Raw genomic sequence first — 20,932 nt, 5'->3', positions numbered from 1 at the left:
TCATAAAAACACAATGTCAGCTCCCTGGCCGTGTGCCGCCACACGCGTCGCCGCAGGTGGCAGTCGGCCGTCCCGACTCATCGGAAAATTTAACTATTTCTAAAAACTACCAAATTTTACAAGGTTGTAGATCTCAATGAATGGAGCAAGTTTCATACTTGTGACCATGTTCAATTTGGCCGGGAAACACCTCAAATTGGCCACAAACCGCCGAAACCCTTGTTTTTGGGTGTCCTTGATTCGACTCCAAAACAACTCCGATGCCCCAACCAATGCATGGGCTTTGTTCCAGGCCTCAAGGGGAGTCTACTAGTAGTGGTAATTTAAGGACATCATTTCACAATTTGGTGGATTTCGAACAATCACTGCCGCACCCACCAATGTGTTTTTCCTAATTTTTAAGGTCAAATCTCATGATTTTTGGGGTGTAATAGGAAGGGGGAATTTTATGGAGAGTTTCCCAAGTGGTGGTTTGATGGGATTCGTCGGAAAAAGGGTTAAAATCCGTCGGAAATGGCAAGAACACCGATCGGGTCGGGTCATCCCTTTCACGGGTCAGGGGTCCCCTGCACCCTCATTTCTCTCCTTTTCCCTCCTTTCTTTCCTCTCCCATTTGTCACCCTTCTTTCTATTCTTTTTCTTTCAATCTCAGCAATCCATCATTTATTTTCCTTTCATCACAGCCACACACGTGGCACAACTTATTGCTCCAGATTTCTAGAGTCTTCTAAATGGAATTAAAATTTTCAATATATCCCTGACTTTAAACGTTAATAACTTCTTCGTTATAACTCTGTTTCACAAATGGTTTGTGCCTACGCATTCGTGATATCAAGCTATATTCAAAATATAAATTATGACCTCAAAAGGTCTACGGATTTTAATTAATTAATTTCCAAGCGTCAAACTTCGTAACTAGTTTAATTTAAAAATAAACTCAAGTAAATTAATATAATTCCTCCAAAAAAATAACATAAAATCTCAATATGTAAATTATAATAATTTCCAGAACAAAATTTTAAAATTTCCCAATTCTATTTCCATAACCCTAAATCAATTTATTTTCGATTTTCCTCTGCATATTCATATATTTAAAATTTCAAGGTATTACAACTATGTTCAAGAAAAAAGTGGTGCGCAGAGAAATTGTTGTTGGTTATGTGGCTACTACAGACCAAATTGCTGATATGCTCATAAAAGGATTGTCCTTATCTCTATTGAATTATCTTATCTCCAAGCTTCCTGTTTGTCAACGATCGTTTTGCCGGAGCGTGATAAACCTAATAATCCTACATGTCCTCCAGGTCAGCAATGCTTATCAAATGATTAATCCAAGCTCGTACAGTTTGAATTACAAAGTTCCTGTTGCGACATTTTGGCTAACTCAAGAACTCTTTAACAAATAGAGAACAACACAACTCCACTTCACTTTAGACTCTATCTCCAACGTGCAAACCTGTTGTTCAGTTTATGTATTTATATTTTGAATTCCCTTGTAATCTGGGATAATATTTATACTATAACCTCATCTTCTAATCTTTATATAATGAAGCAAACGACTCATTCATAACTAACTGAGTTGAGCTTAGGCAATTAGTAACTATAACCGTAGCTTAAGTTCTTTCACACCACACCTACTTCCATCCCTGCACTTAACGCAATTCCCGCTTCCATCTTCACCCTTTTCACCACTGCCACTTCCACTTTTACCATTTTCACTACTCTCTCCTCCGACATCAAACTCTCTATTTGCCTCATCACGTCTCTCTACCTCCAAGTTCATCCCCTTTGAAACTTCATCCTCAAGTGTATCGCACATTGGTTGCTCATTTGGTACATTCTACTCCCTATTTGCACTGCCACGTGTCATTTTCACCACCACTCCATCCTCCACACTAAAGCTCTCTGCAATCTCCCCAACTCCTTATTCCATCAAGGAGAAGTAGGAGACGAGCCACAAGAGTCGGGCTTGCCAGATTTCTTGCCAACACCATTAGAGGTCAAGAAGCCAAGGGGCTAAATATGATAAAACTTAGCATGCCCAATCTAGGTAAGGGCCCTAGTGCCAGAAACTTGCCTATTGATGGAAGGAAACCTCTACCCTATTGACCACCACCATTGGTTTATAATGGGGGAGAAGCTAGCTGGAGGCAGCCCGATCCAGCAAATGAAGCTTTCTCGAGCATGGATCATGGCTTGAAGTGGGGGAGTTCTTCTTCCCTACGAAACAATTTAGCCAATCAATAACTCAGTAATGAACTAGCAAAGTTAAGGAGAATGGTGGTGCAAAATGTTCAACCTTAAGCCCGCTTGATGTTCAAAATCACCTACCAAAAGCCTTTCCCTGCATATGTGGATAAACAATCCCTTCAATCCTAATTTGAAATTGTCTGCCTTCCCAACTTTTAGTGGGCAATATTGTAATGTGTCTTCTAGAGATCATATTTTCAAATCCTCAAACTATTTTGTGGCTTTTGAAGATAATCCTAACTACAAGTTAAAGTTGTTTGGGAATTCTCTGGTAGGGCTGGCTTCCCAATGGTATTCTTTGATGCCTTCTAATTCCATTGCTAATTGGGGGCAGATGGAGATGGCTTTTCATGAGCAATTATATAAAGTGGAACCAGAGATGACCATCAATGACTTGGTGGAGGTAAAGCAGTATGAACATGAATCTACAGAGGACTTCGTAATGAGATTCAGGAGAACTAGGATGTGAAGCCAGTTTCTTATCAATCATGCTCAACTGATCGTTATTGCATAGAAGGCTTTAAGATTGCTCTTGAAAAAGAAGTTCTATGATGTACAATTTAATGAATTCCAAGAGCAGGTGATGTAGCGACCAAGTATGAGAAGTTGTTGACATAAGAACAATAAGTGAAACACTCCTCCAAGACTTCCCCATTCTACAAAAATAAAGCACCAATACATCAGTTAAAGTTTGAAAACTTGGAAACAAGAGATAATGAAGACAACTTTAGAGAATGAGTATATTTGTGCACGGTAAAGATGACTACTCCTTTCAGGCCTTTGACAGTGAAGGGGTTGGTTCAAGTAATTTAGGATCAAAAGATTATGATGAATGATAGAGGGTTTGTTCCTATGAAGCATCCAAAATATCAGGCATATTCATTTGATTTAACCAAGGCTACTGACATCTATGAAGAACTAGTAAGAGCCCAAGTCATCTTTCTCGATAATACCAAAAAGATGCCTAAACCTGAGGAACTAAAGGGGAAGAAGTACTGCAAGATTCACTATACTTTCAATCATTCCATCACCAATTGTGTGCAGTTTAGAGATTGGATTCAAGACTTGATTGTCAAGGGGAAGTTGTTACTAGAAAAGCCTTAGGCTAACATGATGATTGACACATATTCTTTCCCCAAAGCCCTAATTAATATGATAAACCTCAATTGGGTAGAGAAAGGAAAAGGGAAAGTTACTATGAAAGGAGAAAAAAAAGGTGCACATAGACCTATTGAAGGAAGTAGAAGGTTTCCTGATAGACTTCAGGCAAGGTAATTGGAGGAGTAATGTTATGTAGTAAGTGTCAATGTGAATGTGAGTTAGAGGTACCAGTGCCAGGTGCCATCATTGACCAAGTGTTAGCTAAAAGAAAGAAGAATAAAGAACAAGAAGCCCACAGGGCTAACCTCCAGAAATCTGAGTTCAAGAAAGAAACCTCCAAGAATATATTTCGCAGATTGGGAAGAGATTGAGAACCTAAGAATTTGTCTTAAGTGTTTAGAAACTTTGAATCCTCTTAAGAGGTAGGTGATAAGGATAGAAGGTTGCCACGATGAAGAAATGTTAAAGTACCCCACTCAACTTGTCACAGTGACACAAGGTCAAGAATGACATAATTGAATATAAGACCGATGCCACTATTCACAAAGGTAAAATCAGCCCGACTCAGTCTAAAATGGTATGCAGTAGTAAATAATAGAAGGCCGGTTAGAAAAATAAGGGCATCAATGATAAGAAGGGTGCAGAGACAACATAAAACACATATGAATTCATTACGTATCCCTATTTTGTCAAAAGGTTCAGGGAATGTCAAGATTGAAAAGTTTGTCCAGGGAAGTGAAAGGTCGCCAAGCTAAAGGAACAGAGGGGAGATAGAGAAGGCTAACAACAAGGCAAATAGAGGAGCAGAACATGTTCATCGGACACCTCACTCTAGGAAATACAGGGTATTAAGAAGAATCCAAGAGAGTATGGTTATGGTGCTTACACCAGGGTGGAACCCAATGCCTATCTGTTTTGGAACCATATCTCTTAAAAGAAGAGTAGCTCCACCACCACAAGAATGTATTCCTTTTAGAACTCCCAAACAACTACTTGATGTCAACACAATGGAAGAAGATGAAGCACCAGAGTTAATGTTAAATGAAGAAGGCTAATCTTGGATAGATCAATTCCTGTGCTAGATTGAGGATAAGAAGGAAGGAGCACCTGGACCTAGCAACTTTCATGTTAACATGACTTATGTGTTGTCCTCCATGTTCTGTGGTGAACCAGATCAACCAATCGTCATGCAAGAACATTATTTATCACAAGAACCAATGACGACCCTTGTGAACCTTGAAGAAAATAGCAGAGAATAGCTGAAAGTGTTCACCTTGCCCAACCTCTTGCAAAAGATGCCTGAAATAATCTATATTGATGGAATGGTGTTCGGAAAACCAAGTTTCTCATTGGTAAACCATTTGAAACCCATTTATATAATAGCTCACTTGGAAGGGGTTCATTTCAAAAGGGTGTTGATATATGGAGGAGCAGCAGTTAATGTGTTACCCTTTAAGCAGATAAAAAGACTTGCCAGAAGTGAAGAAGACCTCATCCTAATAGACCTCACAGTATCTAGTTTTTCTAGGGCTATTACTAAAACACACGGTATACTGCCTTGAGATATAGGTCTGGGGTCCAAGAAGATCATGTTGGCATTCTTTGTGGTAGATAGCAGTTCCACTTATGGGGCTTTATTATGAAGAGATTGGATACACCAAATCTTGTCTATACTATCTACGTTGCATTAACAAATTACGGTTTACCATGAACCAACTACTGTCGGGCAAGGGCTTTGGGACATAATGGAGGCCGAGTCATGGCCATTTCTCCCCACATCCAAAATTGCGGAGGCTAACTTCTATAATCCCGATGTCGAGATTTTGCAATGTTTAAAAGCTAATTAGAAAGGCTACCTTACAAAGGTGACGGCCCAAAAACTCTTGGAACAAGGATTGCTGCTTGTCAAGAAGGAATGGAATAGGCCTCATGTCATCCCAGCCTACCACCACCAATGATGACAAACCAAAAGAGGAAGGACCAAGTGGTAGTAGTCAGGTCCTTAATCAAAAGATTGCTAGAGTATAGACATAAAAGAAGAGAAATTAAGCAAAACTTAGTCAAAGAAATGGCAGAGTGGGAAGAAGGAGATTTCGGCACTAAAGAAAGAAGGAAAGTTTTTTGAAAAAAATGTAGAAGCTGATGTACACATGGCAAAATGTATATATGACTTAGATTGGCCTGATGACATGCCCGAAGTCCCAAAATCGATGGATGATAAGCTCATATTTATATATATTTTACATCAAATTCACTTATCTTTTCTTAGTTAGTTCCTTATATTTTTGAGCTATTTACTTTTTTCTTGTGTTTTGTAGGATTTTTCAAGCAAAGAAAAGAAAAATAGCACAAGTGAGATTTTAAGTAATAAATTTGTCAAAACTGCCTGTGCAGGTCAGCTGACTTTGGAAGCAAGTTGCGGACAACTCAGAATGAATTAGAGAATGAGTCTTATATGCTTGGAAAGCTATGGATGTCTATTTTCTGGAGCATTTCACGGATTGTTAATATAATTTTTCTAGAAGAACTTATGGCTGTTTTAATACTAAAAGGTTCCCAAGAGGCTGAGCAGTTTGTAACTGACAAGAAAGCATTGAAAGCAATAAATCCAATAAATCTAGCAGCCAAAACTGATGCAGTCAAGAATAAACGAGCTGACACCTATTCAAATTTCAGAGGAAATGGAAGTAAAGATGAGGATTAAGAGGGAGTAATTGGCATTAAGGCTACCCAAGGAGTTAGAATTGTTTTACCATTTCCTCTCACATATTATCATCACTAAATGGCTATTAGTGGGTGAGTTAAGGAAAAGAAAATGATGCAGCAAGAATTGGTTTAAAAGTAGCGTAAGGGAAGGAAGGAAAGAGGAAGCCTCAGTCGATTTCTTTCAGTTCTATTTTCTCAAACTCATGCCTATCTTTTGTTTTAACTTAAGGATTGTGTAACTAAATTTTTAGTAGTTAGGGGCTGTTTGAAGCCCCGAATATGATTGCAAGTTTGTTATGACATTTCGTTTGAATTACTTTTATGAATGGATGAAAATTGGTTCACTACTTGTCTCATTGATGAATTCTTTATGTGTTTTCTACGGATGCATACTTAGTAAGCATATCTAGGATTCTAATGCTATGAATATGTGTGTGCCTGCCCTTGTTGAATGAGGACCTACATATGTTCTAGAGTAGTACTTGTTAATTGCGATTAACATGTGAACCAATTTCTAGGATAAGTAAGACAACGCCAGTACTTACGATGCCTTGTGATGACTCAAACTCTTTTCGTTCTTAATGATTTCTACTTGTTAAATCTATGAACATGCCATTCTAGATTGCATGCTAAGGACTATGTTAAGTTGAAAATGCCATTCTCTTAACATACCACATAAGAAAGAGTAATAGGTTGAGTTCTAACATTGAGCCAACTTGAGCATCTTCATCCAAAAATAGAAGGAATTTGAATGAAACATAACATGTTTGTATGATTATTTGGTGGTGGATAACAATTCCCCTAACTCGTTTTTCTTAATTTGTGAACTACTTAAAAATCTGTTTCTGTTCTGTTTTTGTTCAATTTAATTTAAATAGCAAATTAACTCCAAAAATCCCACAATTTGTGTGAGTGGAGCTCTGTGTATCTAGTGTCTGCATATAAAATTTTGTAGACTTTAGATAAGTATAAGTCGGTCTATTAATTATTTTTTGGTGGCTGGCCAGTAGGGACAGTAGCCCAATTTTTGTGACATTTTAAGTAGTTAGATAAAACAATCTTTTGCGGGAAAGACCCTTATTTTCATATGCTACAATTGACAAATCTTAGTGTTAATAAGGAAAATCAATAGGACATTTGTGTGCTACTTTGTGGTGTACTTTTAATCCTATCAATGGAGTTTTTATCTATAGAGCTCAATAAGCCAGCACCATAAGTCCAAGACCCCTTAGAAACCATTAATTTAGGGACTGTGGAGGATCCAAGGCCAATACAGCTTAGTGGCTTACTAGAACCTGCCGATCGGGCGAAAATGATTGATTTTTTGCATGAGTTCAAGGATTGCTTTGCATGGCATTATACAGAAATGCCAAGGTTAGATTCTACGTCGGTAGAACACATAATGCCTATAAAGGATGGGTACAAGCCGGTGAAGTAAGCTCCACGAAGGATGTAAAAGGATATAGAAGAAAAAGTTAAAGAAGAAATTGAGAAGCTAGTAAAGGCATATTTTATTAGACCTGCAAAGTACGTAGAATGGCTGGCCAACATTGTACCTATATTAAAAGTATTAACTAATGCCATTCGATGATATTGTGGTGAAGTCTAAAACTGAGGAGCAACACTTAGAAGATCTTAAACGTGCTTTATTGAAGATGAGAACCCACAAATTAAGGATGAATCCTAAAAAGTATGCTTTTAGGGTCAGATCGGGCAACGTTTCGGGGTTCTTAGTTCATTAAAGAGGTGTGGAGGTAGACAAGAATAAAGCCAAAGCCATAATAGGGTCACCTGCACCTACCAACAAAGTACAATTGCAAAGATTACTGGGAAAGATTAATTTCTTGAGAAGGTTCATTGCTAACCTAGTGGGAAAGATCCAACCCCTGTCTTATTTGCTAAGGTTAAATAATCAAGACAAGTTTGAGTAGGGCCCTCAGCATCAAGAAGCCTTTGATAAGGTGAAAGCTTACTTGGCATCTCCTTTAGTACTCATGCCTCCCCAAAGGGGAAAGCCTTTATAGCTCTACATCTCGGCATCTGAGAAGTCCATATGGAGTTTATTGGCTCAAAATAATGAAGGGGGAAAGAACAAAGTGTACTATCTTAGTAGAATCCTTACTGAGGTAGAAACAAGATACACCCTTGTTGAAAAGCTATGTTTAACTTTGTATTTCATCGTTAGCAAGTTGAGACATTACATGTTGTTTGCCACACTCACATAATTGCTAAGACTGATATGATCAAATACATGTTGTCTAAACCCATGCTGACTAGAAGAATTGGAAAATAGATTCTGACATTATCAGAATTCAGTTTCCAATATGTGCCTCAAAGGGCTGTGAAGGGGTAAGCAATTACAAACTTTTTGACAGAACACCAAGAACCTGAAAAGGAGATGATCAATATTCCTGGTACTTTGGAAGTTGCAAGTATCTGGTTTCCACTGAGATAAGGCATTTCAGGCAAAGAAGCTCGGGCCCAGCAAGAAATAAAGAAGGTATCTAGTATCTAGATCACTCTATAGAAGCTATATTTTGATGGATCGTGCACACATCGGGCTGCAAGGGCAGGAATAATCATCATCAATTCATGAGGTGCTCACTATTGCTATTCATTTCTCTTGGATTATGACGATGTCACCAACAATAGAGTAGAATACGAAGCATTAATCATTGGCTTAGAGATTATGATGCAATTAAAGGTGGAAGAATTAGAGGTTTTGGAGATTCAAAGTTAGTGATTAATGAGTTAAATGGAGAATACAAGTGCAAGCATATCACAATGGCAGGGTATTACATGATTGCCACTCAATTATTGGCATATTGGGGAAATGAAGTCACGGTTAATTATATTCCTAGGAAATTGAATTTAGCTGCAAATGAGATGGCACAACTAACCTCTAGAACACAGGATTAGGGAGAAACATCAAAGATAAACATGAAGATACAGACAATGAGCCTTCCTTTGATCTTTGAGAGGGAATTTAGTTTGGATATAATAACAGGAAAACTCGAGGTTGAAGATTGGAGGTTTCCCATTCTTCAATACTTTAGAAATCCTTCTCTCCCTACTTGTAGGAAGACCAGACAACATGCAACTAAGTTTGTTCCGTGGGAAGAAATTTTGTTGAGGAAAATCCCAGATGGGCTTCTACTAAAATGCTTGGGTCTAGAAGAGTCAATAAGAGTAATGGCTGAGGTACATGGGGGAATTTGTGGAGCTTATCAAGCAAGAACAAAGAAGAGATAGTTGCCAAAAAGATATGGTTACTTCTTGCCCAATATGGAAAAAGACTGCAAGGCTTATGCTAAAGGGTGTGAAGAATGCCAGAGGCATGGTCATTTGCAACATACTCCATCAGTGCCTTTGAATCCAATTGCAAAGTCATAGCCTTTTAGAGGATGGGCTATGGACTTCATCGAGCAAATATATCCAGTCTCTAGTAAAAGAGATACCTTTATAATTGTGGCAACTAATTATTTTACCATAGGGGTAGAAACCTCAGTTGTAAAGACTTTTAATTTAGTTGTTGTCAAAAGGTTTATTGAGACCAAGATCCTACATAGGTATGGGGTGCCCGAAGTCCTTGTTACAGATAGAAGACCATCCTTTGTTTCAAAAGAGGTAGATGAGTTTGCAGAAAAATTCAAGATAAATATGATTTAGTTTAGCCTTTATTACCCCTAGTCTAATGGTCAAGTAGAAGCCAGCAACAAGATTCTTGTTAACATCATCAAGAGAATGGTGGCTGATAGCCCAGAGAAATGGCATGAAAAGTTAGGCGATACTCTTTGGGCTTACAGAACTTCAAAAAGGACAGGAACTGGAATTACTCCTTATGCATTAGCATTCGGGTTCGGGCAAGATGCAGTACTGCCTATGGAAATCAATGTTAGCTCTTTGAGAATACATAACCAATTTGATCTACATAGTTATGAGTTTGTACAAACCATATGTCAGGGGGTTAAAGATTTAGATGTTTCCTGCATTGAAACTCTAAACAAGATCCAAGAAGGGAAAAGAGCTGTTGCCCGAGCATATAACAAGAGAGTAAAATTGAAATCTTTTGAAGAAGAAGAGCTACTGTGGAAGACAATCCTACCATTGGGGGTTCAACTTAGAGGATTTGGGAAGTGGAGTCCTACTTGGGAAGGCCCCTTTATGATTCTCAAAGTATTAGATAAGGGGGCATATTACTTGGTAGATCTAGAAGAAAGTTCACAAAAACATCCAATCAGTGCTAAGTTCTTAAAAAAGTATCACCCAACTCTTTGGGATGCTAGAGACTGTTACATTGATGAAGTTTGACAACTAGAGTAGTTTCTCGAAGAATCCTTGTATATATGTGTGTGTGTGTGTGTGTGTGTGTGTGTGTGTGTGTGTGTGTAAATAAGGGGCTACTTCTGGGCAAAATGACAAGTAATTGTAAAAAGGCAAATAGAGTAGTAGGACAATGGAAGATCTTTTTATTTAATAATTGGGAACATACATAAGCTAAAGCTTGTTTAACAAATTTACATCTTTAGCTAGAGCAGCTATTCTGGAATAATAAGTTTGCATTATGGTGAAGATGCGACTTTGGCTCTTCTAGAGTTATGTTGCTCTTGGCTAGTTGAGCTTCTAATTCTTCCATCTTCTGGTTCGCTTTCTTCACCTTCTTTAGTTTCTTGTAAAGCCTGCTAGAAAAGATCATTTGCTTGCCCTTTAAAGCAGAGAGTTGTTCCTTCAATTTCTAAATGTCTATAGCCACTACCATGATTTTATCTTCCATGGCTGACCCCGACCCTTCTTCTACAAGTTACTGAAGATTAGTGGAAGTCTGTTCACACTTCTCTTTGTAGCACTTCACCCGATTAGACTGCCTCTCAGCCCTAAGATGTTGATCCCTCAAAGCCCTAAAATTCTCAAAGAAGCAAATGAATGACTCATACTGCACCTTGGTCATTTGCTTGGACTAGAACAACTCAAATAGAGCTTTCTCAGCATCTTGAAGTGCCTTAAGACTGAAGGAGGCAAACAAGTCCCTCTACATCCATGCTCTGAAAATCCTACATTGATTTGAAGGTGTTAGGAATCAGAAAGACACATTAGGGATATCATCTTAGTCCTAATTTGCCTGAACTCTCTAACTCGCTCGGGCAAAGAAGTTGTGGCTGGGAGAAAAACCAATGGTGAGGGTATGACACTAGCACCACCAAAAGCAGTAGCAGCAGCAATGGCAATTTTTGCAATGGCAATAGTGGAAGAGGAAGAGGATCTAGTAGCATCCACATTCCTAGGCCTAGGAATTAGGACCCCTGAAGCTCCAATAGCCCAAAGAAATGGAAAGGAACCACTTTGCTCACAGCAGGCTGAGAAGTCTTGCCCGAACCATCGCTAGAAGCTTGTCAAATTACAAAAAGAACAAATTGGAAGGATAATCTTAAACCAAATAAAAACAAAAAGATAAGTTGGTAAGTTAAATATACCTTAGCTGGACCCTGAACCTTGGGAAAAAGGGTTTTTGTTGTAGCTGCTTTAGGAGAATATGGCTAGCTTAATAAAGATGGAACATAAGAGCTCCTGGGGCTAGTCACATCTGAGACAACTGGTATCTCATGGACTGTTGGTTCCTTAGCAGCCGGTGTGGGAAACTTAGTAGCTTCTGGAAAAGGTAAAGGCTGGCAGAGGCAGAATTCAAAACATAAGTTCAAAATCAAAAGACAGAAAACATAAGATGGCTAAATGAAAGAAAACTTGAAGAGATGATATTGTCTTCTACATAATGAAACAACTATCGAGTTGTAGGGTTGAATCGAAAGGTGGGAGTCACGGCTATGGCTGGAGGAATTTAGGAAGAAGATAGAGTAGATGTTTGCTGAATTACAGGTGCTGGAGTGCTTTTCCTTGTCTAAAATAGCAAAAGTCAGTTTAGAAGTTGGATCTTAAAGATTCAAAAAGTAACGTTTTTGAGGAAAAGAAGATACCTCTAAAGGCTTGGCCTGAAAAGGAGAAGCTTGCACAGGTTGGGCTAGAGGTGAGTAAGGTTTTTCCTAGAAATTCCCTTTGCCTTGGAAACCTGCTTTGGGAAAACCAATTGGAATTAGCATAGGAAAGTTAAAAATGGAAGAGAAAATGGATATTGAGTGTTCAAAATAAATGACTACCTTTAATTCCTCCAAAATCTTAGACAGAACTTCCTTATCACTTTGTTGCCTATCCTCATTGGCCTTCACCCCCTTGGGAGGAGAGTCAAGCTTCTTACTAGCAATAGGTCCTAATCATAAAGAAAAATGCAATAAGTTTGATATTTATGAGAATGGAGCAGAATGGAGAAATTTAAGGATACAGTGCTCACTAGTAAACTTTTGTTTTTCCTGCCCGCTTCAGCTAGAAGGGCAAAGAGAGATTGAGAAGTTTGAGAGGTCTGGGACCTAGTTCTTTTTCTAGTTGGGTTTGTTCTAGGAGTAGGGACATCATGCCTATCTTTGGTCCTTCTATCCTCGGGCTCTGAATTATAAGATTCTACAACCATGGGCTTTGCCCAACAAGATATTTTGGTTTCTGCCTTTGGTCCTACCTCTGTCTCAGATTCACTAAACATCTCAAAGATATTTTTAGCTTCTCCAAGAGTTTGGCTCGGGCCAGCTCCCTACCTAGTAGCTTCAGCAGTAGCTTCTTACAGAACTAGGGTGTCAACTGCTTCTTCTTCCTCGTGCCCGACGACTGCTTCAGCAGGATTGCCTTGGGCTGTATAATTGAGAAAACAAAGTTAACATTTGATCAAATCAAGCAATTAAAGGAATGAGTTAGGAAGATAAGTCACCTATCAACAGAAGTTGATTTTTCTCGTTAATGGCTTTCTTTCATCTCTCTAATTCTTCTTTTTTGGGAAGAGACTTGAAAAAGACTTGCTCGAATATCCTGTCATGGGCTTTCCTGATATCCCTTTCATATTTGTTGGACCACTTGGCTTCCCACCAAGTGGTAAACAGAGCAGTACACTCAAAGTTGAGGGAATTGGGTTTATGTGCGATTTTGATCATCATTTCCAGGTTATGCCTGCTTGCTCGAAATATGACATTGGAGGGGGAGTAGAGGCAATAAGAGGTGCCACAGTGCACTGAGTCAAAGAAAATGATAGGGATGGGCTGCCTAAATCCTAACTGTCTGCCATAGAAATTTGGGTGGTAAACCTTCAGCCTACATTTGGAGGCAGCTCGGTCACTTCTCACTCCCTAAGCTAGGTCTCTTTGCTGGATGCAACTGATGAACTTCTCCTTGCAAGATCTTCTAGCATCCGCCTCGAATGATTCTTGAAAAAGATTGTCAGAGAACCAAGGATACATCCTAAGCATAGAAGCACCTCATGCAAGATCAATTATGGTTCTACAGATCTTGCAGAAATAGAGGCAGGAGAAGGTTGAGTGGCTGGTAGCTGCAGCCTCTGCTAGAATTCTGGCAGGAGCTACCCTTTTGGGGAATTCCAGGTTTGAAGCCAGAAACTCTAGAAAGTACCATTGGAGCCAGATTTGGATCATCCAGCTTGCTCCATTAAGATTTGTCTTAAAAGGCTACCCATTAGTCATCTCATATAGCAAATGATAGAGGTGAGCTAAGATGAAAGGCCTTGTAGCAACATCATAAAAAAAGGGCAGAGCTTCCACCAAGGGGATCCACTCTAGCTTTAGCCCCTTAGACTTGTTAGGGAACACATGTTTGTTCAACCAATAAATGAGGAAATACATGTGTCCCTGAGCTTGATCCGCTGAAGAAGATGTCGGCAAAAACTCTTCTTAGCGAAATGAATGAAGCCCGCAAATGAGGTCTCATAGCTTTTGAAAGTGGTGGAATCATATTCCAAGCTCACTATAGCCTTTGCAGTCTCAAAGTTTTCAGCAGCTGGCTGGGAAGGGAATGACCAATCGTGGGTAATGTCCACACATCTGCCCGATGGCTTTAGCACGAACGCCTGAGCCATGCCCAAAACAGTTGAAGTCATGGGCTCTATCCTAAAGTCAAAGGTGATGGTTCCATTGTTCTAGAAGAGAAGAGTTGTTGACAAAAATTTGTGCTTGATAGGAATGGTAATCTTGGACATCATGATTAACTCGTAGATGCCATTTGCCATCCACTTCTTCTTCCAGATGGGTTTCATCTCGTCCACCTATTTCGACCAAGCTATATCGGTCATAGAAGGAAAACCCATTTTGAAGTTTGACCATTTGGCAACCGGGATGCCCTCCTCAGCTTCATAAAGGTTAGGAGTGAAGCATTTCTTGGCAAGCATATTACTTTCCACGGAAATAGGGACTCTGGAGATCCAGGCAGGTCCTAGTAAGTAGGCCCTATCTTCATGGAAGAAAATATGGAGATTGAGGCTAGCCCGACGGCGATGAAGACCGTTAAGCCAACGGTGAAGATTGACAATCCCTTTTTCAGACTCGTATGCAAAGCGCGATTTAGGGGCCATTGTTGAATTCAAAGAAGGATGAAGAAAGTGGCTAAAGTTTGAGTCAGGGAAAGATTGAAAATTCAAGAGAATTTGGTGGTTTTGAAAGTTAAGCTTGTTGAAGGTAATGGCCGAAAAGAGTAAAGTGGAAGCTCCATAACAAGTAGGTAGTTAACGTTGGAAGTCGTGGGTTAGTGCAAAGGTTTACTTAAAACAACTAAGTTAATTAGTGGTAATACCCAGTCTTGGCAAGCGTTCAAATTTAATCATTATCAATGTCTTGATTAGCAGACTTAATAATGATTAAAGGGGGCACTATTTGGGTGGATATTTAATATTGGGCTTAAATCAAGTGAAAGCCCTGGCGTGCGTAAAACAGAAAAGGATTGGGTTGGGACAGGTGGCAGCCTAGGGTGAATTTAAAACCATTTTCTAGCAACTAATAGGCAACAAACCCATGTGAAGTGACAAGTTGCAGAGGGCAGCTCACCCTCAGCAAAAAGTACTTTTCCATGGCATGGGTAAGTAACTAACAAAAGCAGATGATGACTCACCATGCTCTAGAAGCCATCACCAAAAATGAAGGAGGAGTCTATAAAAGCAGTAAAGGATGCAAGCGGAATCTCTCTCTCAACCAATCAAAAACAACACTTAATTTTACACTCAACAGTGAAAACCAGGAAAAGCTTTAGTTTGTTCACCCCTTGTCCATTTCAAGTCCCAGGTCCACCATAGGAAACTCTCTTTTGTCCAATTTTAGAAGCTCTGCTATTACTCCCTTGTTGTACTATCAAATCCCTTTAGTAAACCTTGTTTATATTTCACTTTTCAAAGTCTCAATCACTGTAAAATACAAGGAGAAGTATCCACAAGAAGAACCTTGCCCACCAAGGTTGTAATCTTGCCCCAGATCTTCCTTATTTATACTTACATTAAGTAGATCTGTAGTTTTTGTATCTTACTTCGAACCTTATGTCATTTCCAATTATTTTTGCCCCAGTTTTAGTTATAACTAATCTTGTCAAACTAATTACTATCGGTTTAAACTAATAACTAAGAAAATAACTTGAATGACCTTGAACTCCTTTATAAATGAACATATGATACTATAAATAAAAGTCCTTTGTCAAAAGGCATCGAAAAGAACATAGTACACACTTAACCCATCTATGGACAATTCCGTTAAGACAAGAAGTACAAATAACTTGTGGTGCAAGTAAACAACTAACTAAGCAACCAAGAAAACAATATGTTAAATAAAGCTAACAGTGGCATGCTCAAATCTCTATTAGTCCTGATTGTGAGCCTAAAGGCCTAACAAAGGCTCTACAAAGCACCTCTCAAACTAACTCCAAATTCATGTTGCAGAGAACCAAACATCAAACTCTACCCAATGAGAAAGACCATGGGAGTTATGCGAGGGACAAATCTAGCCTGAACAACCCCTAAGGTTCTGTCTTGGATGGCTCTCTTTGTAATCGTCGATCTTGACCTCAATGGAAATGTACTAGCCGATTTTGATTTTGTCGTTGTGGCTAAGATCCAACCGACGTGCTTGGAGGGACCTTGGTGCCATTCAAAACAGTGCCATTGGAGAAGCCAAGGTCTCAAAGCACCCATTTGCCCAATTTGGATTTGATGGAGAGGTGCTTGGAGGAAATATTGGAGTCTTTGATCGGGAGGTTGTTGCAGCGATCGTCGTGGTTGATTCAGACCTTGGATTTAAGTCAAAAGTTTCGGGTGTTGCCCTTCCAATTATGAAATCCCGAGTCATGAAGCAATTTCGGCTTGAGAGCTAAAGGCTCCATTGTCTCTCTGAGTTTGAGAGAAGAAAGGAGGGGAAATGTATAAACTATTTGAAATGCTTTTCCGTTTTCAAAGTGAATATATCAAAATGTCATAGTGGCGACGAACCAATTCTATGTAAATCCTACTCCTAATTGAGGGGAAACAAGCACATATAGCCTTAGTAGGAGGGTAGGAGTGCAAGACTTTGTCAGTAGTTAGGCACCTATACCAATGCAGTTTCACTCGTGTGAGAATTGCCCTAGTCAAGTACAGCTACCAACTATCTTCTCAAGTTGGGAGATAGGTAGGAGATTCACTATAGTCTCTAGAGTTGAGTCAGTCGACTATCTTACAGATAATCTAAAAATACAGAATAAGGTAATTTTACCTAATTCACTCCTTTTGGTTTATTTCTAAGTATAAAGCAGATTTTCTGAACTTGTTTCCTACAGAGAACACTTGCAAGTTGCAACACGTATGAGTAGGAAAAGGAATCATCGCTGCATACATATACCATTACTACAAAAAATTGCACCTAACTTTCAGTTTGCAAGGTTCCAATGTACTCCACGATGGCACAAACCGACAATGTGACCCACGATTTACCATGAGACAACAATGATCTATACAAGTCTATCTGTTAAAAGCACTATAAACGTGATTTGAATCAGTAAGAAGTGCTGAACATCAACTAGGGTGGTGGATACACAATTTCCGACTTCAGAAGGAAGAACGACATCACAACTCGATCTGTTGGTTAGAGGTTGACCCCCATTGGAGGCTTGTCTGGAACACAGGTACCTGATCGAACAATGATGAAATGCTACCAACTGCAATGCATACATGGAAATTACATAAAAACGAGGAAAATAATGCATTAGCTCCATCTCCATCTCCAATTCATGGTACAAGACATAAAATGTTGAAACAACTGCTGTTAAATATAACATGTCAATAAATCATATGCACAAAATAGACTCGGGTCAGTACTTGAAAAAATTAATGCAAGTTTGGGTATAAATCACTCAGCTCATTCAATCCTGACAAAGTCCAGATAGAGAATTTCATATTTATAACCATGTCACTGCCCCCATTTACATGTGATAAAGCATATGGCATAGACAAATTATTCCCAAGTGTAGCGGTACTGCAAATACTCTGTTTGATAAATGGCTACAACATATGAAAAGGTAAGAAACTATGCAGGACAAATTTCATGAGATAGAAACTCTAAGTTACAAAATGAAAGTGGCAAAAGGATTCAAAGAAAAACAAAGTCAATTGTTCAGATTGCATCAGGTTATCAAACATCTGCTAGTTTTAACATCGGAAATCAAGTATTGTAACAAGAATTGGTAGAGACAGGTTGTTGATTTTATGTTCATACTTCATACAAACCTGACAATCGATACAATGAAATGTTGAACTATTTACGCCAAGAAGGAAACGAAAAACAAGTTTGTTTGACAATTATGACAAGATGGTCAGAGAGTAATGCCAGCCATAATAACTTAGACGCACCTGTATTTGACGTCTATTTTGTTCAATTTGGAACAATTTTAACAGCAAATCTATAATGCAATGCATGGAGAGCAACAAAAAGAATGTCGTGGTTCACAAGAAGCCTTGTTATGCACTTCTTGTTCGAATTTTTAGATCGACAGGCCCGGGTTTTGAAACTGGAACTTCGAGCTTAGTGGGAAAAAAGTATGCAAGATTTCATCGGTAAGATATCAAAATGATCAAACCAAACTGCAGGTCCTAGAAATAACATTTATAATTAAAAATATCCGGAGACAAGTTGCTAAGATATCCTGCTATTGCAACCAGAGTGGTCTTGGCAAAGCAAGATTTGAACTAAGGACATGGAAAAGGGCTATAAAGCGTACTTAATATAGGGCCAGCTCTTCCAAAAAATATTGTTGGAAGGAAAGATAAACGTTAGTCAATTATTCGTACATAAAATCGTCTAGGTACAGGCATGTATTCAACTTAGGTAAAGAAAGTTCCAAATATTTTGATACAATCAGAAAACTATAAAGTTGCAAGAAAAGGTATATGAGTACTAAGAAGACCATAACATGTCTATATATTCTGTACACCATTCATATGTGCGCGGTATTACGCTACACATTATGCTTAGCAAAAATGCTAATTGGATTACTAACACAACAGCGACGATGCAATTCTCTGCAACTGGGAACGGATGGAGGTAAATCACATTTGATACAGTCAAATCAAGAATTTTATTAAGACACCTCTACAATGAATTTATATTCCGAAAACGGATGAATATCACAAATAACAATGAAGTAATTAAATTGAAGGATATCAATTAAAGGATATCAATTAAACCCTAACTTCCCTATTGTAAGCAATTAAAATCCACAATTCCAACCAAAACCCAACAAAATTCCAAAATTTAATTTCAACAAAATCCAGAAGAAGAAAAAAAGGAAATCAATTCCAACCCACCTCATAAAATTTGGAGAGGAACAGTCACATAATGGTGTAATTCCCACTTGGGTCAGCATCATCCGAGAGCAGAGCCCCATACGGCGATTCTTGGTCGTCCATCACAAGGTCCTCCGTCCCCCTAAACACGGTGTGCAACCCAATCAAAACGACCCCAATCACACCCGAAACGATGACGTTGAGCCACACATGAGTGAGGACCAGAGCCACCACCGTCACCAAGGCAAGAAAAACCATCACGACCCGGTCCGGGACCGCAAACCCGAACACCTCGAGGGGCTGGTCACGCAAGAAGTAGAGTACGAGCCACGCGGCAAAGACGATCAAGAAGACGATGATGGAGAACGGGTGGTAGAGGAGGCTGAGGAAGAGCACGATCAGGGCGATCAGGGCGTAGTTGGACCGGAAGTGGGTCAAGTTCTGGACGAGTCGGGTCGTCGCGTCGGAGAGATTGGAGGGGAGTCTGAGTGCGGTGGGTTCCAGGAGCTCACCCCATGGCCGGAGCGTGGCCCTCGCCGATTGGGTGGCTTCCTTGAACTGGGACACCATTCCGGCGGACATTGCGAGCTGGGCTTCTCCGAAAGCTTTGAACTCTCGTGGGGGAGATTGATGGAAATCGGGGCGGAGGGAATCAGAGAGAGATGGGGTTTTTGTGTTTCATTTGGTTTCAGTCTCTCTAATGGCGAAATGGCTTTCGGTCGACGGAGTTTGACCTCCGCTTGGACTGGACACTGTTAGGCGAAATGGTTTGTGTATCACAAGAGTGATAGTTGGTTCATATTTTTGGGCCGAACGTATTGGGTTGGGCCTGATTCCTGCATATGGGGTTGGACAAACAACAAAGGTTTTAGGCTTGGACAACATCTGGGCATATAATAATATAAACAAGCATTCGAGGTAGAGAAATACAACATTAGCCAAGATATGATGAAACTGGGGGACCATGACAAGCAATCAAGGTGTATAAAAAACTTATTTTTTTTAAAGTCAAAATGGGGAATTTAGAAGCAAAACAACAGAAGTTAGAGCCAAATATGTACAAACAACCAGCATGTTCTTAAATCATGAAAACCCATGTCAGAAATCTTCAAAGAAAAAATCATAAATAAACACACAAAAAACCCCATGCAACCATAAACCTTGAAAAATCATGCATCAGAAAACAAAACCCACATGCATTACCAAAAACCCAGAACCAGTACCTCCTTTATGGCACGGACCCAAAAGCCGTCCGCCAAATCCCAGTGAGAACGCAATTCGGACCGCCGCACCACAAGCAAATCAGGCGGGTACATGAACCGCACCGTGTACTCATCCCACTCGCGCTTGATCACAACCCGGGCCACCAAGCGTCGAGGTGGAAGGCGTCGACTTTGTCGCCGGGCTCGAAACCAGTCAGAGTGTGGGAGAAAGTGCCAGAGTGGGAGTGAGACTGTGAGCTGACAACCAACGATATCTTTCGTTTGGATTACTAGCACTGGAGCCGTAGAATCATTAGATCGATCGAGAAGTATTTTTAGTTTGGATTAACAACACAACTTTGAGTTCTATTGGTTCCCTATCTAAGTATTTGCCAATGAGAAGTCATTGTTCTCTCACTAAACGAGGTCACTTTGTTAGGTTTCTTGGTGAAGTGAGGTGTTATTCAGGTCACTCAGTGTTTGACACATTGAAAGCCAAACTTTTACTGAACTTCGCAGTGATTTAACAACCTTGTCGTGAGGTTCTAGAACCCAAGGACGAGACATGTTCTTTTTTGGCCGTGATCATTTGAGTACAAAGTCATTAGCGCGTTCAACATCACCACATCTACTCTACTTGTTAACCAAGCTTGGTCACAAGTTGGCACGCCCACATTCACTTGAAATACGTAATTAGCTCTTAGTTGCTCAACCTACGCAACAAGTAGACTTGGTGGTTTTTGGAGTCAATAGTCAGTTTGTGGCTAAGCTTTTTAGTTGAGCTGTGTGTAATCTCTAATAAAAATCTTGTTAAACACAGAAACTTTAGAATAGATGAGAGAGAAAATAATATTTCTTACATATCCTCATTAATTGGAATTGATTATCTACTATGTTTAAAGTACATTGAAGGAATATTATTTTTGGGACATCGAAACAGTGGTTTTAATGAACCGCGTGGAGTCAAAATGCACAATATCAGGAAATAAGGGCCTGC

At 39.5% G+C, this 20,932-nt stretch overlaps 2 protein-coding genes across 2 annotated transcripts; one reads left to right on the top strand and one right to left on the bottom strand.

The window, feature by feature from the left end:
- The first annotated feature begins 9,801 nt into the window (after nucleotides 1-9,801).
- LOC125477287 lies at nucleotides 9,802-10,368 on the top strand. The gene has a single exon (XM_048584239.1). The coding sequence runs from the start codon at nucleotides 9,802-9,804 to the stop codon at nucleotides 10,366-10,368; it is 567 nt and encodes a 188-aa protein (XP_048440196.1).
- A 6,393-nt stretch (nucleotides 10,369-16,761) lies between these two features.
- Nucleotides 16,762-19,324, bottom strand: LOC103939916 (PRA1 family protein D). Its single transcript, XM_009350014.3, has 2 exons — nucleotides 18,755-19,324; nucleotides 16,762-17,109 (listed from the first exon to the last, which is right to left on the bottom strand). Exon 1 carries the CDS (start codon nucleotides 19,313-19,315, stop codon nucleotides 18,779-18,781), a length of 537 nt encoding a protein of 178 aa, XP_009348289.2. The 5' UTR covers nucleotides 19,316-19,324; the 3' UTR covers nucleotides 16,762-17,109; nucleotides 18,755-18,778.
- Between the last annotated feature and the right edge of the window lie 1,608 nt (nucleotides 19,325-20,932).

The sequence above is a fragment of a genome, unplaced genomic scaffold, assembly GCF_019419815.1.
Source record: "Pyrus x bretschneideri cultivar Hongxiangsu unplaced genomic scaffold, Pyrus_bretschneideri_v1 Contig21, whole genome shotgun sequence".
Lineage (NCBI taxonomy): Eukaryota > Viridiplantae > Streptophyta > Magnoliopsida > Rosales > Rosaceae > Pyrus > Pyrus x bretschneideri.
This window is presented reverse-complemented; position numbering and strand designations above follow the sequence as displayed.

Bases quoted from the DNA above. Each gene is read 5' to 3' on its own strand.
- LOC103939916 (XM_009350014.3), bottom strand. From the start codon at position 19,315: ATGTCCGCCGGAATGGTGTCCCAGTTCAAGGAAGCCACCCAATCGGCG.
- LOC125477287 (XM_048584239.1), top strand. From the start codon at position 9,802: ATGGTGGCTGATAGCCCAGAGAAATGGCATGAAAAGTTAGGCGATACT.